The sequence below is a fragment of the Prunus mume genome, linkage group LG2, assembly GCF_029339155.1.
Source record: "Prunus mume cultivar Tortuosa linkage group LG2, ASM2933915v1, whole genome shotgun sequence".
NCBI lineage: Eukaryota > Viridiplantae > Streptophyta > Magnoliopsida > Rosales > Rosaceae > Prunus > Prunus mume.
The window spans coordinates 40,278,014-40,304,773 of record NC_142699.1 but is presented as its reverse complement, the minus strand read 5'-3'; the positions used below and the strand labels follow the sequence as shown (position 1 = coordinate 40,304,773).

Below are 26,760 nucleotides of genomic sequence, written 5' to 3'. Positions count from 1 at the left end.
AAAGACAGAGTTGTGAGCAATTTGAATGGCACTTTTATTATCACAATACATAAGAGTAGGCATAAAGAGAGAAACACCCATATCTTGAAGCAACCACCGAAGCCAAACAATTTCAGCAGCAGTAGAGGCCATAGCACGATACTCAGCCTCATCAAGAACAAGAAACAACGGATTGTTTCTTACTCTTCCAGGAGATAAGAGAATCACCCAGAAAAATGCAATAACCGGTAGTAGATTTCCGATCAAAAGGATCGCTAGCCCAACTAGCATCAGAAAAGGCTCAAGCTCCAAAGTGGAGGTGGAAGGAAGCAATAAGCTTTGAAACAATGTCCCTCGAAGATAATGTAAAATACGAATCACAGCAGCCCAGTGAAGAGTAGTGGGAGAAGAGATAAACTGACTAACAATATGAACAGCATAGGCAATATCAGGGCGAGTAATAGTGAGATAAACCAAGCTCCCAACAATAGTGCGATAAAGAGTAGGATCATCCAAAGGGGTACCATCAGAAGGAGAATAACGCACATTGAGCTCAAGAGGCGTATCAGCCACTCTAGTATCTGTAATACTGAGCTTTTGAAGAACGTCACGGCATACTTAGACTGAGAAAGGAGATAACCTTTAGGAGAAGATGCAACTTCAATGCCAAGGAAATAACGTAAGGGACCTAAATCCTTCATCTCAAATCTGGATCCACATCCATAGAAGTTGAAGCAGGCACCAAAGGAGAAGAAGGATTATTAGTGTCAGAACTGATGACATGTTTCCTGCGAGAATACACTTGAGTAATAGGAGGAGAAGTAACACAAGGATTAGAAGGGGAACTAGAAACAGGAGAAATGTTAACATTGTCAGAATAAGAGAAATCATCATTACTAGGTGAAAAAGGATCGATATACATGAGCTCAGAATTCGATAAAGTAGGAGAACTAGTAGGAATGGAGAAAAAAGGAATATGCTCAAGAAAAACCACATGACGAGAGACATACAATTTTTGTGCACTAGGATCATAACAACGATAACCTTTTTGTCCTTCGCCATAACCAAGAAAAACACACATAGCAGAGCGAGCAGATAATTTTGTATGTTCAAGAGGAGGACGAAGAACAAAACAAGTACAACCAAACACTTTCAATGAGAAATAATCAGGACTATTACCATACAATCTTTCAAACGGAGATATACCAGAGGTAAGAGATGTGGGAATACGATTAATCACATGATTGGTAGTCAGAACTGCTTCACCCCAAAAAACTTTTGGGACATCAGCAGAAAGCAACATAGACCTAGCAGTTTCAACAATATGTCGATGTTTCCTTTCGGCAACACCGTTTTGTTCAGGAGTGGCAATTGCAAGAGAATTGGTGTATGGTACCATCCTGAAGCAAGCAAGTCAGTGAAAGCATGAGAGGTATATTCACCACCCAAGTCACACCGAAAATATTTAATGACAGTAGAAAATTGTGTATGAACAAGGGCGCGAAAATTTTGAAAGATAGTAAAGAAATCAGAGCGGCGTTTCATAAGATAAATTCAACAATAACGAGAGTAGTCATCAATAAATGAAACATAATATCTAGCGCCCCCTTTACTAGAAATAGGAGCTGGGCCCCATACATCATAGTGGATTAAATCAAAAGGTGCTAAAGAAATAGAGGAACTTCTAGTAAAAGGTAATGCAGAAAATTTGGCAAGTTTACACCCACTACAATCTGAAATGTCATGACAATTGAAATTGCCTAAAGCTCCTGTAGAAACCAAATATTTCAAACGAGAACCAGAGACATGACCAAGACGAGAATGCCAAAGATAAAAATTAGACGACTTAGGACTCAGATAGAAAGACAACAAATCAATAGACGAAGCCACCAAGGCAGGAATCTGGAGCTTCTCCAACACATATAATCCTCCCTCTATGGCCTGTCCCAATCGCCTTCTTGGAGTGAGGATCCTGTACATAACACTTAAGTAGAAGAAAATTGAACAACATGGCCAGAAGCACATAATTGACTAATAGAAATCAAATTCAAGGTGAGTTGAGGAATATAATAGACATCAGATAGACATAGGCTAGAAGTTGTGATAGAGTTGATACAGCCAATGACATAGAAGTGCCATTGGCAGTCAAAACAGAAATTGACGTGGACAAAGAAGACAATGAAGTAAACAATGACAAATCACTAGTCATATGATGTGTAGCGCCTGAGTCAAAGATCCAAGTGGATGGGGATATACCTGAAGAAGATGAGGAAGGCAAACCAAGAATGGGAAATCATGGACAAGGCATTAGGTCGATGGGTAGAACAAAGCTTCAAATTGCTCTAATGTGACACTGTAGGATCAAGGAAGATTCGCGATGGGATGAAACAATGCTGTTGAGATCGTTTGAGTGGGAAGACTTGCTGTGGTTGGGACTTCTTATTAAAGAGTACAGGACATTGAGATTTCAATGACCTTTTTCTTTGCAAAAGGCGATTCATCAGCTGCAACTCTAGGACGTGGCTTATTTTGTGAAGAATGAAAGGACCGAGATTGGGCAGCAAAGACTGTCTGTTTGGCAAAGGAAGAAGACCTGTACAAGATGGGATGTTAAGCGAACCTCTTCAGCTAATAATTCATTGAGAACATAATCAATAGAAGGAAGGGGATTACGATGAAGAATAGAACCACGAAGTGCTTCAAAGTCATCTCGGAGAGCCATGAGAAATTGAACAAGGCGCTGCTCTTCTTTGTATGTACAATAAAGATCAATAGAGCTAAGTCCGTAAGGTTCTACAGTGCAAGTTGATCCCAAAGTCCAGTCATAACATTATAAAAATCTTGAATGCTTTTATCTCCTTGTTTGGTGGCTCAAAGATCACTTTCTAACTGATAACGTTTAGCAAAGTTGGATCTCTTGTACAATCTTTCTAAGTGTTCCCAAATTTCCTTAGATGTACCAAATTTTGCAAGTTGCATACCAATCGAGATGTCCACGGAATTATTGATCCAAGTGATGATTTTAGAATTTTGCATCTGCCACGTACTCAACAAATTAGCATACTTTTCTGCTTTTTTATCAGATGGGACAACAATATCGCCAAATACATAACCCCACATTCCTTTTCCCATTAGAAAGTTCTTCATAACATAGGCCCAATAAAAATAATTAGCACCATGCAATTTGACGCTGATTGCTTGAAGAGAATCATCTTTTTCACTAGCCATGTGGAAAACAATATAGAAGATACAAGAACCAAAAGCAGCGGAAACCAAAATAGATGAAAAACCAAGAAGACAAGAGTAGACAACACCAGAAAACGCAGTAGCAAATCAACAAGGAAACACAAAGCAACACGAATCAAGAAGGCATAGGGGGAAGAACAAAAACAGCAGCAACCAGAAGATTGCTCGATACCATGTGAACAATTCAAGGTATAGAGAATGCCAATATTTTCACAAACAATAATATATACAGCAGCTGTAAGCTTACAATATATAGGCATATAAAGATGCCCTAGATAAGTAAAAGACCTAACTACCCTTAAAAGACACAGACTCAAATATATATTAATATTGTCTATACAATTGTCACAAGAATGAGAGTGAAGATGAGATTGAGAGGGAATAATAGGAGGGAGGAGTAACAAAAGTGAAAACAAAATCTAAAAATAAAATTTTATTTGAAATTGTTTTCACTTTCAAGTTTTTATTTTTCACTTTTGTTACTCCTTCCTCCCATTCTCCCTGTTTGGGCCTAAATTGAATGCGCCCAACCCAACACGAAGAAGGCCTAGAATAAAAGCTACATGACTCAAGCAGTTTGGGCTTTTGCAAAACGGAAGGCAAAGCCCAAAGTCCAGAGAGGCCCAGCCCAAGACTCATCAAAATGTAGCAAGCAAACTTGGGCCCCAAAAGAAAAGTAACACCTTGGGCTCCAGCAAATCGAATGGGCCCAGCATGATTAAAAGAAAAAGGAAGAGACCCATTTTCAGAACCCACGTGACTACCATAATGGAAAAGTCAACAAACTCAATTGAGTTGATTGAGAATTAATTAAAGCAGGTCAGTGGCAAAAGGACTTCTCTAAATTTCTGCCACCAGAAGATCAAAATCCTTCTTATATATTCAAAAATATTGATTTCACTCCAAGGAGGCACCATCCTTTCAAGAGATACGCATGCCATATTTTCAAAAAGGAGATAAGCAGGAGGATAGAGAGTTGTTCATCTGGGAAATCGAACTAACCATCACGGTTGAAATCTCACAAGGGGCAGTTAAATTGGGAAAAAGAATTAGGCTTTATCTTAAAAATAGGGAAGTGATCTCTAAGATTGATTGATGAAAGCTTATCTGCCAGAATTTAATTAAAAATCTTCCCTCTCTTATATCTCTTTGTAGATCTTTGAGAAGACTTGCCGCCCATTATTTTAAAAGAAAGAAAACCCTGCCCCTATGCATTTTTTTATATAAATATAAGAGGGAGTGAACAGGGCACAAAAAACACAATCAATCTTACACTCAATTCATCAATCAAACAAACAACTCAAAAATCAACCAAAAGCTCACTTGAACTCCAAGAAAAACTAGCTTTAGATAAGATTTCCCAAAGTTCAGACTTAACTATTCAAAACGAGATCTCTCTCGTTACAAATTTGGTTCAACAAAGCCAAAACAAGCAGAGTTTGAGTTTTCCCAAACATGAAAACCTCAACAAATCTCACAGTGCAGTCTCTAGCTCAATAAATCCTCAAGAACAGCCACTTCGCCCATTCAAACCAAGAAGATGCACCGCTCGCCAAAAGCCTCCCAAAGCTTGAAGTAGATTAAAGCTCTGCCAAACTTGAACTTTGGTATCGATTTGTAGCTGAAGCTTAGCAGTTGAAGTTGTTGATAGTTCACCCAGATATTTGCATGTCCAGCCTGGATCAGAGTCCTCTATCCAGGCATAAATGGAGTTCCAGTTGTCTTTAACCTTCCTAGCATTGATATGTATGTTTGTAGTTTTGTAAAGGGCGCTCGCCTAAAATACCAATTTTTATTAACTATTCGCCAGAACAATCGTTTTTATACTAAGATAAATTATGAAAGTCCTCACCAGCTTGAGGCATGAAAAGAACTTACTTGGGAGATATTCCTCACCCAAATTCACAATCGTTTGTTTTAGAAATCAGTAACTTGGGGCGCAAGCTATCTATTTTCTAGAAGAAGTCTGCTAGAGTCTTCACTGCTAGCAATGGCACACTCATACACCAAAAAAAGCTGTCTTGTTGACCACTCAATAGTTTCCAAGGCAGTGGGGAACTTTGCCCTTCAATCTTAGAAGTAAACACAAAACGGGGTGAACACTCCCTTCTCAAACTCTTCATCACTCTCATTTTCCTCTATACTCTAGTAAAAAAAACACAAATGAGAACTAAAAACTAAAATTGAAATGGTTATCAAACGGGCCCTTAGTTATCCATTTTCAGTTTTCATTTGTAAAAAATTAAGAACAATAAACTTGTTTGGTAACTGTTTTCAGTTTTCAAATAAAAAATAACATGAAAGATGTTTGAAACTTGTTTGCTAATTGTTTTAAGTTTTTGTTATTTTTTTAGTGCCATGTGCCTGAGTCTAATAGTCATTGTGGAGTGGTCGAGAGGAAATAGGTGGGTCCACTTTCTCAAGGTTTGAGCCTTGTATCCTAATTTGAAATCTAACTTAGTTGAGTAATAATAAAAACTTTGAAGTAACACCTATTTATGTGACATTGAAACAACGAAATGAAATTTCATTAGGTCAACTGAACTTGATGTTATAAAATGAAAGTACATGGTACAAAGAATTTGTAACATTTTTCAAAGTCACAATGGAATTTTGGTGTTTTGGATCTAAAGGTCCTTAGGCCATCTCTAGTCATGTGCTAAACAAAATTTTGGCCAAAATTTGGAGGGCCACATTTGGCCTTTTAGCCTCCAACCTGTGCCAAATGTAGTTTAGCTTTAGCATAGGCCAAATTTTTTGTGGACCCCATGCATTTGCTTTTTAACAACCAACATTAAAGCATATATATTTTTAAAAGCCTTTTTAAATGTTTCAGTTGGTGTGTTGTTTAAGAAAAAAGTATAAAAAATTATTGGTCATGACTATTGAAGGTCAAACCATTGAAACCCATCCTCTTTTTTATTTTTTATTATTTTATTATTTTTATAAATGTGGTCACCTTTTTAAATGTTTTCAAGTGTTGTTTAAAAAAAATTCTTGATCATGACCGTTGGAGATCAGACTATTGAAACCCTTTTTTTTTTTTTCTTTTTTAAATGTGGTCACATATATGAAATATTGTCTCTAAATAGTAGTTTAATTAATATTTTGGAGGGCTAAATTTTTAGCCTTGGATTACATTTAGCCCTATAACTAGAGATGGCCTTAGGTGAGTTTGAGGGTCCCAAGGCTCCAGTTAGGTCTGTGGCCAAATGCAAGAGTCGAGTGACCATGTCCAAGTTGAAAGGTCCCATATAACGAGATTTGGGACTAGAGTGCGATACATGTATGATGATGTAGAATTGGTTAATGAGAAAGAGTGACCAAAAAATGAATTTTTTTTAATATAAAAAAATTACCTTCACTATGAAAGAAAAAAAGAAGGAAAATGATTACTAAACATGTTTTTAATTTTCAATTTTCAAAGTGAAAATTGAAATTGAAAACTAAAAAAGAAATGATGGTGAAACTAGTTTATAATAACTTATTAATAAAATTGAAAGAGTGAAATTGACATGTGAGTTCAATAAATTAGTGGGTGCAAACAAATGCCAACGAGGCTAGTTGAGTGGAAAATAACTAAGATTTACAGATCAATAATCTCATGTGTCGAACCTTGACTTGTAGTTGTAAAAAGCCCACCTTCCCCAATATCATTTGTATATATATATTTTAAAAAAACAAATGCTCTTTCTTTTAGGAGTTACCTAATAGGTTATTTTTGAATTCCAACTGATAAACAAAAATCCAACAAAAGTATTGATAAACAAAAGGAATATTTTCTAATTGAAATAAAAAGACTAATTAATAATTCATAGAAAAACAAACCTCATAAAAAACGCTTCAAAAAAGAAAAAAAGAGAGTAGCCAAAAAAAAAAAAAAGAAAATTAGCCACTCTAAAAGGACGAAAATGTCCTCGATGCTCGTATATTATTGCCCTAGGGTTTTGACAGCCAGCCTCTTTTAAACGAAGGAGGGCTTGAGAGTTTACTTCAGCCGAAGCGCAGCGGAGAGAGCTCGTTCGCGGTCTCAAGTCACCGAAGCTCTCTCTCCAGTCGGGAACCATGGGTACCTCTCAGACCCTCCCACTCGCTGTCTCTTTGTGTGTTTTTCGTGCAATGGCTGATGGTTTTTTTCTGTGATAATTTGTAGGTATCTCACGTGACTCGATGCACAAAAGACGTGCCACTGGAGGCAAGAAGAAGGCATGGAGGAAGAAGAGAAAGTAAATGCTCTTCCACTTTCAATCCCATTTCTCTTCCTAATCTCTTTGGTTGAGTCTTTGTTTGGTTTTTTTTTTTTTCATTTTGTATTATACTTTGCTTGGTATTTTTAATAGTTTGCGGTGTGTTTGTCCTGTTTCAATTCTTGTTTCGATTAGGCTACAGATCTGGTAATAACCGGAAATTATTACTGGGTTTTTGATTTGGTCTTCGTTTCTTATATCGGTCTTGATCTCTGGTTTATTGGTGATTGCTACACTACTTACTGATTTCTTTGCTGAAATCATGACTAGTTTTTGTCTTATAGAATGTATTCTGTATCTATGTTATGCTGTTCGATTGTTTTGATGTGGTTAGAGATAATGCTAGTGAATGAAACGGATGTTTTCAGCCATTGTTAGTACTTTTACTCTGGCCCAAAACTAAGCCTTCTTAAATTGGTATTCTTTTTTGTTTGTTATTCTGTTTTGCATGCAATGATATGCGTATTGTTGATTTTAGTTTTTGTTCATCCATTTTGACCTTTGTTTTTTTGTTAGGTTTGATATTTGTAGTTGGCTCCATCCAGTTTACCTTATCTAGGTTTACAACTGTTGTAGATAAAACAATGTTCATTTTGTTATGGTTTGTTTTGTTGCTGTTAATGAATTTGGGAGTTTGTTAGTCCCCTTAACGTGCTTTCCCATTGATATTCTTGGGCCACCATTTCAGGCAGTGATATCAGTAAAAACAATGTGATATGACCCTGAGATTATAAACTCGGTTTCTGTCCTTGGGTTGACAGTTCAGTTGTATGTCCATCAACCTTATAAGAATCTCTCTAATGTTTGAGTAGTTGCCTAAAATAACTTAAATAATCAGTTTGGATTTTGAATCTCTTTGGGAGGGATACTCACGTTACCTATTCTGAGAGAACTCACGCTACGTGACATTGCCTAGAATGGGAAATCCAGAGTAATTGCCATTTGGTTCTGTACTCAAATATTTAATCATCTGGAGAATTACAAACCCTAATTAACATCAATTATTTATGCTTCATGGATTTCTAAGAACTAAGATTGTTGATTTTGCCTGAATGTTTGAGGATTTAAGTTGAAATTTGCATGGTGCACCAACTGTGGATTATTTTTTTTCTCATTGTTTTCAATCTTTTTGATTTATCCAGGTATGAGCTCGGTCGTCAGCCTGCAAATACTAAGCTTTCAAGCAACAAGACTGTTAGGCGAATCCGTGTGCGGGGAGGCAATGTGAAGTGGAGAGCTCTCAGGTTGGATACTGGTAACTTCTCATGGGGTAGTGAAGCTGTTACTCGTAAAACCCGTCTCCTGGATGTTGTATACAATGCCTCAAACAATGAACTTGTTAGAACGCAAACTCTGGTGAAAAGTGCCATTGTCCAGGTGGATGCAGCTCCATTTAAGCAATGGTACCTTCAACATTACGGAGTTGAAATTGGCAGAAAGAAGAAGACTGCTGCTGCTAAGAAGGATACCCCAGAGGTAATTGTTTTGTGAATACCTTTATTTGCCATATTTTTTTTGTATGATTTTATTAAGGATTTTCGTGTCTCGAATTCAGTTTACCTCTTGTAAATTTTTGGTTATTGGTCAGGATAAACTTTAGCCCTTGCTCTTTCCTAGTTATCATCATTGTCATTTTAGAACAACCTGGTTTGAAAAATAAGGCCAGTCACTTCTTTCCTATTGCATTTTGACTTCTACCTGCACATGGTTCTTGAATTGTGTTGTCGGAGCAGTGAGAAGTGTTAATGATGTCAAATCTTACAGTCCAATTTGTTGGTGGTAAAATTGAATGCATATTGATTTTTGCTCTACCCTAGTTTCTCACCAAACTCATATGTGCCTGTCCATGGTTTTCGCAGAAGCATAGTTTGTATCTTATGTGTTTTTGCTTATAGGAATGCATGTTGTAGGCTAATTACCAACAACTTTCATCTCATATATGTATAAGCAGGAGGGAGAAGCAACTACAGAGGAAGCAAAGAAGAGTAACCATGTTGCGAGAAAGCTTGAGAAGCGTCAGCAAGGTCGCACCCTGGACGCCCATATTGAAGAGCAGTTTGGGGGTGGGAGATTGCTTGCTTGCATATCTTCCCGTCCAGGCCAATGTGGCAGAGCTGATGGGTGAGTCTAATACCTCGTGTTAATATTTTCAATTTTACTTTTTCTTGCATCATCTTATTTTGTATCTTTCATATTTTATCAGGTACATCTTGGAAGGTAAGGAACTGGAGTTTTACATGAAGAAGCTCCAGAGGAAGAAGGGAAAGGGTGCCGGTGCTGCTGCATAAACACTTCATTGACCGGACTTTTGTCCCTTTTGGTTTCGCATGAGATTTGTTTTAGTTTGAACCTTTTCATTTGTCTAGGGACATACATGTTGGTTGCCTGTGCTAATGCAAGTCTTTCAAGTTTTCTAGGCATCTCTGGTATTCCAGATTTAGAAGATTTTGACAATTTTGCTGACCGAGCTGGGTCTTTTATTGTTATTTGATATTTTTATTGTGCTAGTCAAAAGTAATTTACTGGATGAGTCAATGTAGAGTTTGGTGGATTTTGTTACATTTCAAACCAGAGTTTTATGAACTCTATATATCTTGTGGCAATCAATTGGCGTTTTGAAGCATTGAAATCTTGTTCATCAACAATGGTGATTGATTTGCTGGGATTCAGTTAACTGGATTTGAGATGCTAGAGTGCAGCCTGCAAAAATTCAACTTGTAGCTACAGATTGGAACCTCTTTTACAGATTACAAAATTTTATCTGTAGGTTTCGAAATATCTTTCCACGCCAATTCATTTTCATGGACTTGCTGACCTTCGTGAACTTTCGGTCTTCAAACAGTCCAAGCTTGTCTTCATCTTGATGAATGTTGCTTCTTTAATTTACCATGCACCTTCACACTTATCCAAGTTGCCTGAAGAACTTGCCTTAGTTTATTTAGGTCTATAATTTCGTTGCCGAATGGATTAAGTTTGATGTATGAGAAGTTGCGGGATATGTGCATGAAGTATGATGCAGGGCATGAAAAAACATGGGGATTTTAAGGTTAGTGGGATTGCAGAAAACTCATGTAAAAGAGAATTCTATTCACTCCCTATCTCCTAAAACAAACTACGCAATTCGTTACTCGAAATGCCCATTTTACCTCCCATTAAAAATAAAATAAAATAACAAAGAAAATTGAAGAAGAAAAACACCCAACCCCATCCCAATGTTGAGATTTTTTGTTTTTGGGAGGTGGGGGCGGTAGCTTCAGCAAGAGGGGAAAACTGAGAGTTTAGAGAGAGTGAGGGTGGTTTGAGTAAGATCAGGGTGTCTAGAGAATTCCACAACTAAAATTGTGGGCTGGTACAAAATGGGCCCAAACAATATTTTCACGAAACCCAGCTGTGAACTTTTGTTTTCTTTTTCGATTGCTGCTATACAAATACAATTTGTGTGTGTGTGAGAGAGAGAGAGAGAGAGAGAGAGAGAGCAAATGCAAATGAGTGGGCGAAACGTAAATGTAAACTCAGTTTTCTATGCGGAGGCGTATCATCCGGTTCAAGCGGGAAGCATAGACGGCACAGACATTCTCCCTCACGACAACGCTGTCTACAGAGCCTTCCTTTGCTCCTCCGCTGGCCTCTGTATGTAAACTTACTCTCTTTCCTTCCCACCTCTACTTCTTATTTCTACTTTCCTCCCCATAACTCTTTTCCCCTTTTGCAGATGACCCCTTGGGCGATCCCAAGCTCATCGGCGATCCTTATTGCACCCTCTTCGTCGGTCACCTCTCTCACCTCACCACCGAACAATCTCTTCGCAAGGTCATTTCCATCCCTCTCCCTCTCTCTGTGTTTGGTTTCCCAGACAGTTAAGCATACAAAGAGAAAGAAAGTTCTTCAATTGTCGTCGTTAGAGTTAGAAACCCAATGCTGTGCAAATTTTTTGGTCTGAAATGAATTTTCTATTTGGGTTTTCAGGCTTTGAGCAAGTATGGTCGAGTGAAGGACTTGCGCTTGGTCAGGCACATTGGTAAGCTTAGCTTCTTAATTTTGCTTTGAAAAATTTAGAAGGCTTAACTTAATTTCTAATCTTACATAAATTATTCTACTTGTAGAAAAAAACTTAAAATGTTTAGCCGTGTGCATATGGTTTGCAAAAAAATTGTTCTTTTGACAGTGTAATACTATGAGGGTTCACCTTCATAACTTTCTTGTTACTTTTCTTGCAGTAACTGGTGCCTCACGCGGCTATGCGTTTGTTGAATATGAAACCGAAAGGGAGATGCAGCGTGCATATAAGGTGGCTGCAACTTGTTAGCCACTCTTAATATGATATGGAATTTGTTCATATATGTGTCCATCTTTATGTGTTGGGGAATTCTACTTTGACACTGTAGTAATGATCATGAATTTGTTCTCATGTACATGTCCTTCACTCACAAATTTAAATTATTTTGCCTGTGCTTGCTACTGTTGTGAGGAAAGAAATGTGCATATCACTTTTCTGTGGTTGGATGATCAAATTTGTATTGTTCATAATGGTAAGAGTAATGTCTAATGTGTAATGTATATGGTGGAAGGTGAGGCAATTCAGAAGTTTGAGGAAAATAAAAATAGGGAAAATTTGAAAGTTGCTATTGAACATTAATTTCACCAACTTGTTAGCTTGGTTAGCTAATAAAATATTTTTGAAGTTATATCCACGTGCCTTGTCATCACATCTCACTCATAGCTGCTCGATTTCTAAACACAGCTATTAGGTAACGTGTGTTTACCTAATGCAACAGTATTGGTGGCGCCTTGCTTCTTTGAATGAATTAGATATCACTTTCTAAAATGGTCTTTATACTTAAGTGTGAAGTGAAACTTCGGGAAGGTTTAACAGAAAACAGGTCTTGATAGGCAAACTAATGTGGCAAATTAGATTCAAGTCTTATGAGTAACCACATATGTTTATTGTGGGGATGTTAATGTTTATGAAAGTATGATCAGCTTATATCATAACATGTCTATGGTGAGTCTAAGTTAGTTGCTTTTTTGCAGGAAGCTCACCATTCCTTTATTGATGATTCTGAAGTTATAGTTGATTACAACAGACAGCAGTTGATGCCAGGTTGGATTCCAAGAAGATTAGGTCAGTTAAATATTCCCATTCTTCTTACAAGTTTACCCTACATAGATCAAATTCATGTTATTTTTGTTGTTTTCACCAGGAGGGGGTCTTGGTGGTAAGAAGGAATCTGGACAACTTCGTTTCGGAGGACGTGAAAGACCATTTCGAGCTCCCTTGTATGCATTACTTCCTTATTAGATGTAACATATTCTATAAACATGTAGTGAATTAGTTGTTACACTCATTGCTCTATCTCATTTTGCGAGATATAGAGTTTTCATGCTCCTTAAGTTAGAAGAGGTTGACCAAAAAAAAAAAGTTAGAAGAGGACAGAAGAGTTTCAGACTTACTGTTGTACTAAAATGGTTTTAGGAACTTACTCCTTTTGTATGATTTATTCTTTGTTTGAAGTGTAGGCATAGTGCCTTAAAAATCCTATTTAAATATTTAATGGGCAAGAAACATGATGGGAAGGACTACTAGTTCTTGGGAAGAGGAAGAACTAAGTGAAAAGATTCTCAGTTTGCATTCTACCCTGTATCTGTGGCAAGCCACTGGAGCATTAATTATTAACTCCCTTAGCAAGCAAGGTTGGTTAAAGTGTAACCAGGGGCTAGAAGTTCAGCTTAGGCAGAGATAATCTAGGGTTCTGAGGCCATACATGTACATTTTTATTCTTTTATAGTTTTGTTATGGAAAGTTGCATTGTGCTTTTGTTTGCGGTGTTAATGACTCTAAACCTTTTATTTTTCTGGGTACCCAGGCGTTCAATCCCATATGATGATTTAGAGAGACTCGGGATCCCACCTCCTCCAGAAGGAAGATACATGTCACGCTATCAGGTATTTTTCTTTTGGCCCTGTTAGCCATGTATGGTTCGTCATAAATTAGGTGCATACTAACCTGCATTTGCTACAATCTCAGCTCAACTAAACATTTGATATTTAGATACAAATTAATTAACTTTTGAAATAACATATATACATACGTATATTTATAGTTTCTACACTAGTGGAGTACATGTATGGTTCCTCATGAATGTATATTCTTGTTCCCAATTTCTGCAGCATATAGTAGCAACTGCTCAAAGCAGTCTAGATAATTTAGTTTTGGAGCATTACCAGATCTCTACTCCGAAACTTCTGTCAGAGTCTTTGTTTCTTATTTATGTTTGTAGGTCCCATCCCCACCCAGAAGGAAAAGGAGCTCTGTGGATAGGGAGGAAGGTATTCATAAAAGGTCCATGGAGAGGGGGCGAACATGCGCAAAAGCAGTCCTGTGGAGAAGGAAGAAAGGTCTCACAAAAGATCTATGGACCCAGAGGACCATTCATTCAAAAGGAGCTCTGTTGAGACAGAACACCATCGCAACAGGAGCTCTGTTGACAGAGCAGAGCGCTCTCACAAGAGGACCTCGAGGGATAGGGATGATCGTTCTCACAAGCGGCACAAGTCCCGTCGCCATGAGAGATCCACTAGCCATGATCACTATTAAGATTTGCAATTGGGAAAGGCACCAAGGAGTTATAGAAAGACCCACTAAGGAGAGGAGTCACTACTAGTGATAAATATCAGTATGCGAACAGCAAGGTGCTTGCTTAAGACCCTGCTGGAACACTAAAGAACTAGTGATCAAGCACAATTTGGCCAGGAGCTAGTTGTGATCCGGATTCAAGTCAAAACATAGGCATGAGTTAAATGTCTTAACTGTTAAGCATAACAGTCCAAAATAGTTTACAATCCTGCAAAGTTAACCAACCCATTTCTCATCCTGTTTACTCATATGTGAAAGCTAGCACCAAGGCTTCAGGATTTAGGTTAGAGCAGGACTGTGGCTTTGTTGGTGATGCAGATGGCTGCTGTGGAATTGACTATACGAATATTTTGAACTTGTTTTACTTAGCAAAGTCGGGAAATATCATTTGAGTTATGCTTCCAGCTCAATAAAGTTCTCTTAATCAATGTTCCCAAGGGTATAAAAAGCATGAAAGTTTCTCGTCTTTATGCAACTTTGGTGAAACCAAAGCCATCCTAAGTTTACAGGAAATAAGTCAGCAAATCTTCCCTCTATTATCTGTGTAGTATATTTATAGTGAAGCTAATATATTTCGCCTGATGGTATGATATTTTTGGAATGATGGTTTGCCAACCATTATGTTGAACGGCTTTTTTGGATCTTTTGGTGGTGTTGTAGAAGTGCCAATGGCGAGGGCAATGAACTCGCCCCTCTGCCTTCAAGTTCAAATCCCTCCCTGTAAATTAGAGTAATTTAGGGTTTGTTTGAAAGTGACTTATTATGGCTGTAGAAAGCAAAAACACTTCTCAATAGTTTTGGTTTAACTCGAAAGTTTCTTGTTAGATGGAGAAAAGTGTCAGTTTTGTGTACACTTCATTTTTCCAAACAAAAGTTAAATAAATTGTGTACTAGGGTGTGATGGGTAGCTTCATATGTTCACTTCATCTTAGCATTCAATTACCAATTGAGTGTACCAATTGTAGGAATCTGTATATGTGAATTTTCTACAATTGAGTGTACCAATAAGTAACACAAGTGAAATAAAGCCATGTTTGTAATAGCTGACATAAAAAAAAATAACGTTGTAGCCATGCATATGCATTAGATATTGGATCAACGATTTGTATTAGCCAGTCATGCATTAGATATTGGATCAACCATTTGTACTAGCCAGTCTCATGCATTAGATATTACATTCATGTGCTTGTACTGTATTAGTCTTGTTTATACCAAAATGAACAGCCAATAAACATTTGACACGTGGACCAAGCTGGAGCTATGGGAGCCTTCGGCACCTAGCTTCGGCATCTTACCTACCGATCGCTCTATTAGTGCAATCTTGGCATTCGGATCACGTGGCAGTCACATAATCAATGTCCGAGTCCCACATCGAAACTCTAAGTAAAATGCACACCTCCCAAGGCCTATAAAAGAGGGCAACCATCTCACTGGAGGTAATCAATCGAACTAACGGCATACGCCTATTGATCTGTAGTTCAAACTTACTAAACCGTTACTTAAGCATTAGAGAGTCTTCGCCGATATTACACTGTACCTAGGACTTACCGAGCGTTTGCTATCTTACTGTGTAACTACTACCAAGTCATAGCATACCAAGGTAACAAAATCACAAAGTTACGTGGGAAAAGGACATAACCATTTTTCAGTCAACAAGTCTCTCAACATGCGCGTGACGTCAGACATGCCAATAAGTTTTTCTTTTAATTTTTTTATATAGAAAACTATTGTTAAATATGAAAGCTCCTTTTCTTTCTTAATTTTTTATATATTAAAATAAACTATTATTTTACATATTTGTCCCTTTAAAATGTGATTGTTATGTTTTGAAAAAAAAAAATAAAAAATAAAAGCCAGCAATTTTAGGGTTATTCGAAAATATAACAAGAATGACATTTTGCTTTATAGTGCCTTTATATATATAGGTTTAACTCAAGGAAATCTTTTGTAATTAACATAAGATAAATGAACTATTTTAGTTTTGGGCTAGCTCAATTAGGTTTATACTTTTGTTGGTTATACGTGAATGAGAAAGCCCATGGTGGAGATGACAATTTTTTTTGATGGGGAAGGATTTTTGTGGGGATACGACCCTAATAGGCGGGAGCATTTTTGCTCGCTACTTTAATCCAAGGTGTACCCTCATCACCATTTCTAAAAATATGTTCATAAGTTTAACTATAGTTAATTCTTTATTTGTTTGATGACATTATTATGAGAGCGAAATTTTTTTTCTTGATTTATCCTTATTCTAACTTAACAAACTTTGCACTTTTCTAAATTAATTACCCATCTAGCGAACAACCCAAATAAATAATTGGAAACAGCAGGACGACCATTACTCAAAAAATTACCAAGAGGTTAGATGTTTATGATTCAAATATAATTTAATTACCCATAAAGAGAACAACAACCCAAAATAATTGGCAACAGCAGGACGATCATTACTCAAAAAATTACTAAGAGGTCAGATGTTCATGATTCAAAATAATTTAATTACCTTTTAGTGTTTGCCATGCATTGCCTATAATATTTTTATACACTACGTTACAACAAATCCTAGAGTCATTCCCATTCAATTTCGATCAATACAAATTCAATCCTGAAGAGTTAACATTGCTCATACCTAATTGAGATATGGAAACCTACAAAAAGCACAAACATTTATATTGGGCGTGTGTAGATCGGCCTATGGAAACCTATGCACTTCATTCGACGTCAGTAAGGGAGTTCAAGATATGTACGGAACTTTTTTTTATGAATGATTGTTTTGAAAAACACAAACGTAGGAATAGTATTCATTGAACAATATGAAATCTATGATGGCATGGCATGTTATGTATTACTGTATTTGGTATGAACAATTATTCACTCTTCATTTAGACAAATTGAAAACAACAATATACTCATTTGTATTTGTAGGCATTATATTTGGTAAGATTCCCTCACTACATGTTTTCAAGAGATGGATAGCATCGTTCCCTTTTGTATATGTTAAACAAATCCTAACCATAACTCGCCTAATTGCAACTTGCAAAGACTTGTAACTCAAATAGTTAAGAGCAATGCCTTCTATACACCCGAATATCTCTTTTGCAATTAAGCGAAGACTTATAGCTCAAATTGTTAAGAACAATGCCCTATGTACACCCTAATATCGCTTGTACAAAAAGGTCACTTTATTTATTTATTTCTTGAATGGGTTGAAGGAATGTGGGATAAAAGCTGTCAGACCATAGCCAATTATAGTTCCCACTCTACTTCTGTGCGGTTGATTGGTTTGCAGCTTTCTGCTTGCTTTTCCAACTAATTTAGGCATGCTTAAGTTCAACAAGACCAGTCCGAAAGGAATTATCGTTGCTTTATTCGATCAACATTATACCTACATGCTGCCACTAACCATAACACAAACGCGAAAATTGAACAAGCAACTGTCTTACATGCGATCATTTTACGTTATTAAATAAAAGTATGCGTTCGTTGTACAATAAATCTGAGGTTTGCATTATTAATTTTCAAAAAGCCACAACCTCAAGTTTGTCTCAATTACATGATAGAAAAGACGGGGAAGGATTATGTTTATGCCTTGCTGTCAATGGTCATTGGCACCGGGTCCTGTTTGGCTCCTCCACTCTGCAAGTCCATATAAAATAAACCACACAAACGAACACAAAACATCAGTAATGGAAAGTGGCACTTCAACTCCAGAAGCGAATTAATTCAACACGAAATCAACTTACAGCTGATTTCACTTGTTCAAATTTGTTCATTTTCGCGAATATAGCTCCGTAAAACTGCGCATCCTTCTTGTTGTACTCTCTCACTTTCTCCTTCAAAACCTTGTATTCCTGTTTCACATCCCTGAATACAGAGACAAAATCCGCATTAACATCAGCGGTACAGACATTGAAGTCTCGTCCTATAAACGAAAATCATAATAAGAAGCAGCATGAGGAAAACTCCATTTAGCATCAATTGACAGTGAAACAGACCTGTTGTCTGGGTCTATCTCAAGGGCCTTTTTGATATCCAGCTCTGCTAAGTCTAAATCAACAAGTTGGATATATGCTTGTGCCCTTCTATACAAGGCCTTCACATTCCGACTGTCAAGTTCCAAAACCTGCATATCAGAGCTCTCACACATTAGAACAGAAAGTACACCAACCAGCCATGCACGTCACATGAGATGTGGGATATCAGCAAGGCACACCTTTGTACAGAGCTTCTCGGCCTGCTTGTATTCTTTAAGTTTAAGCTTGCATGCCGCATCATTCAGATTGCAAGTGATTTTCAGCATCTTTGATTGCTGCTTCTCCTCATCACTGAAAGCAGAGTCATATTCAATAAACTTCACAGCCTGACACCAAAATAGAAGGTTTTTGTGAGATGTTGTACATGTCAAAGTAAAAGTTCGTAACATCTAAACCAGAGCACAAGTCCACTAAGTATACCTTTTCATATCTCTTTGAGGCCCTTTCGTATTTACCAGCCTTAAATAACACATTGCCTTCTTCCTTCTTCTTCCCAGCCGCTTCTATCTTCTCCTGGGTGTTCAAGTCCCAAGATTCTTTCTCCTGCGGCCAGTAACGTAAGTTAAGTCCAACTTTTTCACAAGCAGGAAATTCCAATTGTCACGAGGGAAACATATCATACTCACTTTGACAAAGGAAAGCAGCTCCACTTCATAATACACCGTTGAATTTGCTGGAACAACAGCCAAATCTTGTGCAGATTCAGATGACCCAAAAGCATATTCTGGTTGAATGGTCACCAGAGCAACTTCCCCTTTCTTCATGTTCTTCACAGCTCTATCAAGTCCATCAATCACTTGTTCTGCTCAACAACTCCACTCTTAAGTATCCATACTTGAATCATAACTAGAACCAGTATAAGTACACAGAGTGGTCAACAAGTTATAATTCTGTTAGTTTACCTTCATCTATCCTGAATTCAAATGGTTCATCATCATGGCCCTTCTTTGTGAAGATTGTGCCGTCATGCAACTTCCCGACAAGTTTAACTGGCAGACACAACAACACAAAAACTTTTGAGTTTTCACAAAATTAAGGAATATAACATTATAGCCTAAATTTTACTGTAGTCCTCATATTACCTTGAACTACTGACCCATCATTTGGGCGCTCATACCCCTCCCCTTCCTTTAAGGTCTTTTTCAGGACTTTCTTGTCCTTCGTAACATCAGAAACTGTTTTCCAGGAGACCAACTCAAGTGTAATCTCAAGGGATGCATTGGGAGGTACTGCAACTTCATCTCCCACAGCCGGTCTGCCCACCTCACCAAATCCATCTATAAAAATTATAGCCGTTAAATTCCATGTCTCGTGAAAACAGTCAAATAGTGTAACAAAACGAACCATTAGCATATAAGCATATAGCCAAAGTACTCACATTGTGGCTTTACATTCAAAAGGACCTTTTCGCCTTTCTTCATTGTTTTCACAGCTTTTGCTAAGGCAGGACAGAAAAAGCCTGCAGAAGAGAGAAACCACATTCAGATTACTCGAAAATAATTCATGTAAGGCAACTAAACATATTACTATGAGTAAAAGGCAATGAAACAAACCATCTTGGACAGTAAACTCCACCCCGTCAGATTTTGAAACAAGGGTCCCATCTTCAAGCCGAGCTTCATACTTAACTGAGATGACAACAAAGAATTGTGTAAGAACCCGATGAATTCAGTTCCATTCATCAATTTTTCTACTCATGGGAAAACATAGAAAAAGTACCAAACACTTCATCGAGGTCTTTTGGATTCTCCCATTTCTCTCCTTCAGTGAGAATTTTCTTAATAACTCCCCCATCCTTCAATATGTCCCTGACACTCGTCCAGGAAAGCAACTCCACATCAAACTGAAGTGTGGCATTGGGAGGAATAGTAGGAGGGGATCCAGACTCGCCATAAGCCAACTCAGGTGGTATGGTGAAGATGGCATTTTCACCCTTCTTCATGGTTTTAATTCCTTCATCCCATCCCTTGATCACTTGTCCTGCAATTATACAAACATTCATATAACCCAAAGAAACCAAACACACTCAATCATGACCCATGAAAACGCTCTAACTACACGGAAAACCATACTTCAAAAATAGCAGCTTCTATGTCTTCTTTCTTTCAATAAAAAATAGCAGTTATACAGAGCATTTCCATAATGACAAAGAATTGGCTATTCTTAAAAAGTTCAATACTTTGAAAAAGAAAATAAAGGTAAGTTGTTGCTGGTTTGGATAAAAACTCCATAATTTTGCTGGATGTGGCTGTTTCTAGTTTTTGAACGGAAGGTTCTTTTCATTCTTTTAAGCACAAATTTGGTTTCAGACGTACAGATTTCAAGTGTTCAATCTACAAACTTAACAACATTGACAGTTTGTAACATCAAATAATTGAAAACAATGAGAAGGTGTAAATGAATCACCTTGTCCGAGATTGAACTTGAAAGGTGTCCCTCGATCACGGCTCGAATCGAATTTGGTTCCATCAACCAAAGTCCCAGTGTAATGAACTGCAAAATCGACACCAACACATCAACACCAGAAGCCTCAAACCCCATTATACCAACAACAAATACTCATTATCAAATTCAAACCACCTCACACACACATACATATATATAAATAAATAAATATATATATATATGTATATACATTTATTATATACCTTCAACTTCGTCGCCCGAGCCCGGAGTGTCCCATCCTTCACCTTCTTTAACAAGCTTCTTCTTCAGGCCATTCTTACCAATCTCCTTTTCTTCACCAACCTTGGGGCTTGGGCTAATTGCATCGTCCTCCACATCGGGAAGGTCCATGTCAGCGTCGTTGAGGTTGTTGGTGGCAGCAGGGAACTCGAAGTCGTCTTCCATGGCGAATTCTGAACCGAACTACAACGGACGTTTGTAATTGAAGGCTGTGTGAGAAATTAAATCAGATGGTGTGGCGTGAAACAGAGCAATGCACACAATGCAGGGCTTCTTCTTATTGCGGAGAAGCAGCCACCTTGAGAATGGATTTTATAGAGGGAGAGAGAGAGAGAGTCTAGAGAGTTCTGAAACGTGATATGGTCAGGATGGTTCCAGAATTATCTCCATTTTTTACGAACTCTGGTTATATAGTTACTCTCGAGAAAAAAAAAAATCTTTATCTTAAAAAAAAAATAAAAAATAAAAATTATGCACTTCTTTGTATTATTTAAGTATTTTTAATATAATCAAAAGTATGAAAATCCAATTGGCCATCGCATGAATCTATTGTGATTTTTATTTATTTATTATTTATTATTTATATTTAAATTTTCGAAGTTAAGAAAGGAATGAGTTTTTTTAACGCACACCATAAAAATTCAAGGGAGCTTTAGTTTTAAAGCATAATATAGTTTACTAATTTAGTAGAAAGAAATACAATTTAGTCTAATTAGCAAAAGGCAAAAAAACAAAATGTAACAAAAATACCATTACAAAATATGAAAATTACAACATATGCCATTTTCAGTATTTAGTTTTAAACCAAAATTGAAAAACGACATCAAGCCAAAACTGAACCAAAACGACATCAACCGAAACCAAAATTGAATCACAACCCTTTCGCGCGACGTTTCAACTTCTCCTCCGAAACCTCTGCAACTTCACCTCCAGAAACCTCCAGACCACCAACGATCATCGAAGACCACCAACCCATTCGTGCGACCATCATCGAAGACCACCAACGATCGAAGCTTATTCTTCATTCTCTCTTTCAAGAGTTAGCCCAACCTATTCCCCAAAATCGAAACGGCGACGAGTGACGAGCGACGACCGAAGCACTACCAGAACGCGATTGAAGGGTTTAGCACTCTTGGGGAAAAATCGTAAGAAAATGACCCCTAACATAAATTTGCCTTCGATTCTAGGTTCTGAAATTTTACTTACTGTTCATTCATCATTCTGCAATGTAGTTTAGGTTTTGGGTTTAGTTTTGGTTTGAAAACCTCTAAAAACCGAAAAATTACAAAAGAAAGAAAAAGAGCATCAAAAGCAACTGATCGAACAAAACAGAAACTGCATTGTAGTTTACATAAATTATTTATACTTCTTTCCATTTCACGTCATGTTGTTCTCAGTAGTTTTGTAGTTCTTGTTTTGAATCATTCTACCTGCAGTTTTGTAGTTCTTGTTTTGGCTATGCTGATCTTTCAATTTCATGTCAAGTTGATGCATATTTTCTGGTACATTTTGTTTTTTGCATTGCAGATGAAAGACAAAGCATTGTAGTGAACCACAACCTGCATTGCGCTAACAGGCTTTGAATGTTGCTCATTTCGCGCCATGTTCTTCTGTAGTTTCTGTTATGTTTTGCAGTTCTTGTTTTGGCTATGCTCTTCTTTCAATTTCATGTCAAGTTGATGCATATTTTCTGGTGTATTCTCTTTTTTGCATTTTAGTGAAAGACAAACTGCATTGCATACCACAAACTGCATTGTAGCTTACTACAAACTGCATTGCGCTCTGCTTCTTGAATGTTGCTCATTTCACGCCATGTTCTTCTGTAGTTTCTGTTATGTTTTGCAGTTCTTGTTTTGGCTATGCTCTTCTTTCAATTTCATGTCAAGTTGATGCATATTTTCTGGTGTATTCTCTTTTTTGCATTTTAGTGAAAGACAAATCAGATTGCTTACCACAAACTCAGCACATTCTGTTTGCTTGTAGTTTATCTCTACTTGTCCTAATAGTATTTTCATCCCTTCTTGTTGCAGATCACAAATGGCACAAGAAATGTCACCACAAAAGGAGGAAGCTCAAAACCAACCAAAGCGAAGATTCAAAATGATGGCTCAAAAGAGTAAACCAAAGCCAAAGTCAAAGCCAAACTATGATCGGAAAGCAAAGCACCCAGACTATGTCCAATTTCGGTGCAATTGCAACGCTTTCAACAGCATCATTACGGATGTAAAAGACAAGCTCAATGAAAGGCAGAAGAAGCTTCTCAAGAACACCCCATTTTGGAACTTGATTGAGGTGTTTTACAACCGAAGGATTGACATGAATAACATGAATAAGTCAGACCTTGACTTAGTTCAGCTGCTCAAGAAGTTTGATCCAGATACAAAGTCCTTCAACTTTGGCACCAAGCATTCAAGATCACAGGCAATGCCGTGAGTCGATTCTAGGACTGCCAAATGAAGGAAAATCCGTCCAACTTGTCAATGATAAGTACACTTCTACCTTCAGAATAAGGCACTTCGGATTAAAGGGAAAACCATCAAAAAATAAGGTAGAAGAAGAATTACTAAAGACAATTTCCTTGGCAAACCAACCGAAGAAAGAAAAGGCCAAGGCAGAGGAAAAGAAGAAAACAAAGAAAGGAAAAGAAAAGAAAGAAGCTGAAGAAGAAGAAGAAGAAGAAGAAGAAGAAGAAGTTGACTACGACAAGGAGGTGGTCAGCCTAGTATTGGTTCACCTCTGCATGACATTCCTTTTTGCCAACGCTTCATCAACTTTGCATTGGAAAGTATTTGAGCATTGTGTGAATCTAGACACACTTTCATGCTATTCTTGGGCAAGAGCTGTTTCAGCCTACATGAATGAATCCTTGGTCGCAAAAGCAAAAGCAAAAGCAAAGAAGGGTGGAGAAGGCTCTATAGGAGCTGTTTCGGGTTGCATTATCCTAATATTGGTAAGTAAACAGTGGCTTATGCAATGCATTTTGAGTTTTAGGCAATGCAGTTTTCCTTTAGTTCAATGCAGTTTCTGTTTTATCCTAAGCAGTTTCCAACCTAATTTATGATATATCTTTCAATTTCATGTTTATGTTTTGCAGTTCTTGTTTTGGCTATGCTGATCTTTCAATTTCATGTCAAGTTGATGCATATTTTCTGGTGTATTCTCTTTTTTGCATTTTAGTGAAAGACAAATCTGACAGATTTACTACAAATCAGACATTGCGTTACTACAAATCAGACGTCAGCAGTTACCACAAATCAGACAGCTTCTACCTACAAACGCATTGCAGTTTCAGGCTTCTTGAATATTTCTATTTCACCCCATGTTTTTCTCAGTAGTTTCTGTTATGTTTTGCGCTCTTGTTTTGGCTATGCTTGATCTTTCAATTTCATGTCAAGTTGATGCATATTTTCTGGTGTATTCTCTTTTTGCATTTTAGTGAAAGACAAACTGCATTGCAGTTTCTGTGCTTCTTGAATGTTGCTCATTTCACGCCATGTTCTTCTGTAGTTTCTGTTTTATGATATATCTTGTTTTTGAACTGTGCAGTTTCTACTGTGTGAGAGGACAAACATAATACAACCAATCCTGGGCAAGGAGAAAGAAACTCCTGCCATTCTTAAATGGAGTCTTGTGGAACTCCACACAAGATTCAACCAAATAAAGGACTTGAATGACATCGAGGTATGCAATTTATCGCATGTTCTACTTTAATGTATCTTGAATGTGAATCCATGCTAAATCATTCTCATTGTACAGGGTATTTTTAAAACTCCTAAAAAGCGAAAAACTACCAGGGAAGAGGAAGACACTGTTGACAAGGTAATTAAAATCAGTATACAGTGCATTGCAGTTTGTGTTTTCTACATTGCAGTTTGTATTTTATCCAATGCAGTTTTTGAATCATTCAATCTCATTGTACAGGGTATTTTGAAAGCATATAAAAGGAGAAAAACTACTAGAGAAGAGGGAGTCCCTCTTGACAAGGTATAAGAATCTCTAAACAAAGAATTATGCATTGCGGTTTCCATTTCCTCCAATGCAGTGCTCTAATTAGTTTCCGTTCAATATGCAGAAAAAAGAAAAAGAAGATGAAGGACAACAAAGAGAAGCAGAGGAAGCAGAAGACCAAGGAAAACCTGATAATGCTGATCAAACTCCAGAATTAAAAGAGGATGGAAAGAAGAAAATGTTTGAGAATGAAGCTGGAAATGAACCTCTTGCAATTCAAGACCTCTTGGTGAAGTCCATGATGATTTAAATCAACTGTCGCTAACGTCAAGATCCTACCTTCATTTGCCGGAAAGATTACAACTGTGGAAGGATGAAATAAATGAAGACAGTGAGAAGAAAATGAAGGAATTGTGGATATATTTATCCAAGGAGAAAAGAGATCAAAGGAGTTGGAAGCGAAGTTGGCAACATACGTAGAGAAATTAGATAATGAAGAATATTTGACTGCCACCATGACAGTGGAATCTACATTCAGCTTCAGGAAATACAAAATCTAAAAAGGAGGATTGCAGAATTGGAAGGCAAGGAAACTTGTATTGACAAGGAGAAGATTGCCAAGAAAAAGGAGATTGAAGAAAAGTACAAGGTAGAAATTGAAAGCTTGTTCTCAGACCCAACAGTCTTTGAAATGGAGATGGATCTGCCTACAACACAACCAACACAACCAGTTGAAGAGCAAGAAGAAGAAGAGGAAGAGAAAGAAGAAGACAAGAAAGAAGAAGAGAAGCAACAAGAAGAGAAAGAAGAAGAGAAGAAGCAAGATGCTCCAAAACCTGATGTTCCTTCAAGAGTACTAAGGCTGAAGAATAGAGAAAGAAAGAGGTTTCAAGCATCTTGCTATGTGTACGAAAAAAATAAGAAACCAAAAAAGAAGGCAAAAAAGGATGATGAAGAACTACCACAATTCAAGATTATCTCTTCCGAGGAGCAATCAACACAAGAGGATCCTCAAAATCGAAGGTGGTATGCAATTACATTCAAGCTGCCGCTTTTTCTGCTTTTCTGATTGAAGCAAATAGAAATGCATTGCGTTTCGCGATGTAAACGAAATCGCATTGCGTTTCTCGCTTACGTAAACGGAATCGCATTGCGTTATGCAACAGGAAATCGCATTGCAGTTTCTGTTTTATCAAATGTAGTTTCTAATTAGTTTCCTTTCAATCTGCAGTTAACACAAGAGGCATCTCACCGATGCCACAAATCCAATTCCTGATCCCCCAAAAGGAAGGAGCCTTCATGATTCAATACCTGTAGGTATGCAAGAATCAAATGATGAAGATGAAGGAAAAAAAAAGCCAACAAAGAAAAAACTAGGATGGGGTCAAAAGAGGGTTTGGCAGAAAATTCCAAAGGAGGACAGGGACATAATTCAAGAATACTACTTAAGTACTCAACCTAGGTAATATCTCTATTCCAAAAGAACAACTCTTTCATCTTTTAATTACAATAAACTAAAACTAATCTTGTGAATTTCATGTATTCGAATCCGCAGTGATAGCTTTTGGGCAGGACTCGATAATGAGAAAGTGACAAACCATGATATCAAAGATATTGTATGGGACCTGGAACTGTCACAAAACGTAAGTATAAAATACTAATTCTATAACACACACTGCACTGCATTTTTTATTTGTGCTACCTATATTACCCGTTAATAATTCCATTTTTCTCCAATCAATGTGAAACAGGTTATTGAGGCCTATATCCAAATAGAGGAGGAGAAAATAGGGCCCATGCAGACAGATAGTCCACAGTACATGTCTACATGGACTTGGGTAAGAATTATTTTGAAAATTCAAAGTTGTTTAAACAGACACGGCATACTGCAGTTTTAAAAATATATACTAACAAATTGCCATTCAATGATGGCAGCTTACATGCAAACCTTTCTAGAACCAAATTGGCATAGGGCCCTGTATGAACACTT

The 26,760-nt window shown here is 37.3% G+C and overlaps 4 protein-coding genes, 1 long non-coding RNA gene and 2 pseudogenes across 5 annotated transcripts; 5 read left to right on the top strand and 2 right to left on the bottom strand.

Annotated features, from left to right (window-relative positions):
• Positions 1–1,852: 1,852 nt before the first annotated feature.
• LOC148920352 (uncharacterized) lies at positions 1,853–3,207 on the bottom strand. The gene is made up of 3 exons (XM_089044607.1): positions 2,862–3,207; positions 2,600–2,772; positions 1,853–1,951 (listed from the first exon to the last, which is right to left on the bottom strand). The coding sequence occupies exons 1-3, from the start codon at positions 3,205–3,207 to the stop codon at positions 1,853–1,855; spliced, it is 618 nt and encodes a 205-aa protein (XP_088900733.1).
• A 3,955-nt stretch (positions 3,208–7,162) lies between these two features.
• Positions 7,163–10,007, top strand: LOC103322640 (small ribosomal subunit protein eS8). Its single transcript, XM_008224566.2, has 5 exons — positions 7,163–7,294; positions 7,379–7,451; positions 8,615–8,948; positions 9,424–9,593; positions 9,676–10,007. Exons 1-5 carry the CDS (start codon positions 7,291–7,293, stop codon positions 9,758–9,760), a joined length of 666 nt encoding a protein of 221 aa, XP_008222788.1. The 5' UTR covers positions 7,163–7,290; the 3' UTR covers positions 9,761–10,007.
• A 907-nt stretch (positions 10,008–10,914) lies between these two features.
• On the top strand, positions 10,915–14,540 carry LOC103322641 (RNA-binding (RRM/RBD/RNP motifs) family protein). Its single transcript, XM_008224567.2, is given in 9 exon segments — positions 10,915–11,102; positions 11,185–11,282; positions 11,439–11,490; positions 11,690–11,760; positions 12,504–12,594; positions 12,674–12,749; positions 13,337–13,415; positions 13,751–13,823; positions 13,826–14,540. Coding segments are annotated over 9 exon segments (933 nt in total). The 5' UTR covers positions 10,915–10,951; the 3' UTR covers positions 14,068–14,540.
• A 2,985-nt stretch (positions 14,541–17,525) lies between these two features.
• On the bottom strand, positions 17,526–21,211 carry LOC103322642 (70 kDa peptidyl-prolyl isomerase-like). Its single transcript, XM_008224569.3, has 13 exons — positions 20,786–21,211; positions 20,544–20,630; positions 19,857–20,117; positions 19,691–19,765; positions 19,516–19,596; positions 19,220–19,414; positions 19,040–19,126; positions 18,764–18,939; positions 18,558–18,680; positions 18,317–18,463; positions 18,099–18,226; positions 17,847–17,967; positions 17,526–17,739 (listed from the first exon to the last, which is right to left on the bottom strand). The coding sequence occupies exons 1-13, from the start codon at positions 20,985–20,987 to the stop codon at positions 17,686–17,688; spliced, it is 1,737 nt and encodes a 578-aa protein (XP_008222791.2). The 5' UTR covers positions 20,988–21,211; the 3' UTR covers positions 17,526–17,685.
• A 1,602-nt stretch (positions 21,212–22,813) lies between these two features.
• LOC148920351 (uncharacterized) lies at positions 22,814–23,483 on the top strand (annotated as a pseudogene).
• A 79-nt stretch (positions 23,484–23,562) lies between these two features.
• LOC148920350 (uncharacterized) lies at positions 23,563–25,839 on the top strand (annotated as a pseudogene).
• A 189-nt stretch (positions 25,840–26,028) lies between these two features.
• Positions 26,029–26,653, top strand: LOC148920349 (uncharacterized). The gene is made up of 3 exons (XR_016123683.1): positions 26,029–26,232; positions 26,326–26,413; positions 26,522–26,653. It is a non-coding gene; the product is annotated as an uncharacterized LOC148920349 (long non-coding RNA).
• The last annotated feature ends 107 nt before the right edge of the window (positions 26,654–26,760 follow it).

Excerpts from the sequence above, each read along its gene's own strand:
- LOC148920352 (XM_089044607.1), bottom strand. The coding sequence starts at position 3,207 with ATGGCTAGTGAAAAAGATGATTCTCTTCAAGCAATCAGCGTCAAATTG. Across the intron at positions 2,773-2,861 it reads TAAACGTTATCAGTTAGAAA|AACCTTACGGACTTAGCTCT; the intron begins GTGATCTTTGAG and ends CTTGCACTGTAG. Across the intron at positions 1,952-2,599 it reads ATGAATTATTAGCTGAAGAG|GATCCTCACTCCAAGAAGGC; the intron begins GTTCGCTTAACA and ends TGTTATGTACAG.
- LOC103322640 (XM_008224566.2), top strand. Across the intron at positions 8,949-9,423 it reads CTAAGAAGGATACCCCAGAG|GAGGGAGAAGCAACTACAGA; the intron begins GTAATTGTTTTG and ends ATGTATAAGCAG. Across the intron at positions 9,594-9,675 it reads CAATGTGGCAGAGCTGATGG|GTACATCTTGGAAGGTAAGG; the intron begins GTGAGTCTAATA and ends ATATTTTATCAG.
- LOC103322642 (XM_008224569.3), bottom strand. The coding sequence starts at position 20,987 with ATGGAAGACGACTTCGAGTTCCCTGCTGCCACCAACAACCTCAACGAC. Across the intron at positions 18,940-19,039 it reads TGAATTCAGGATAGATGAAG|AACAAGTGATTGATGGACTT; the intron begins GTAAACTAACAG and ends GTTGTTGAGCAG. Across the intron at positions 18,681-18,763 it reads AGCTGCTTTCCTTTGTCAAA|GAGAAAGAATCTTGGGACTT; the intron begins GTGAGTATGATA and ends TACTGGCCGCAG.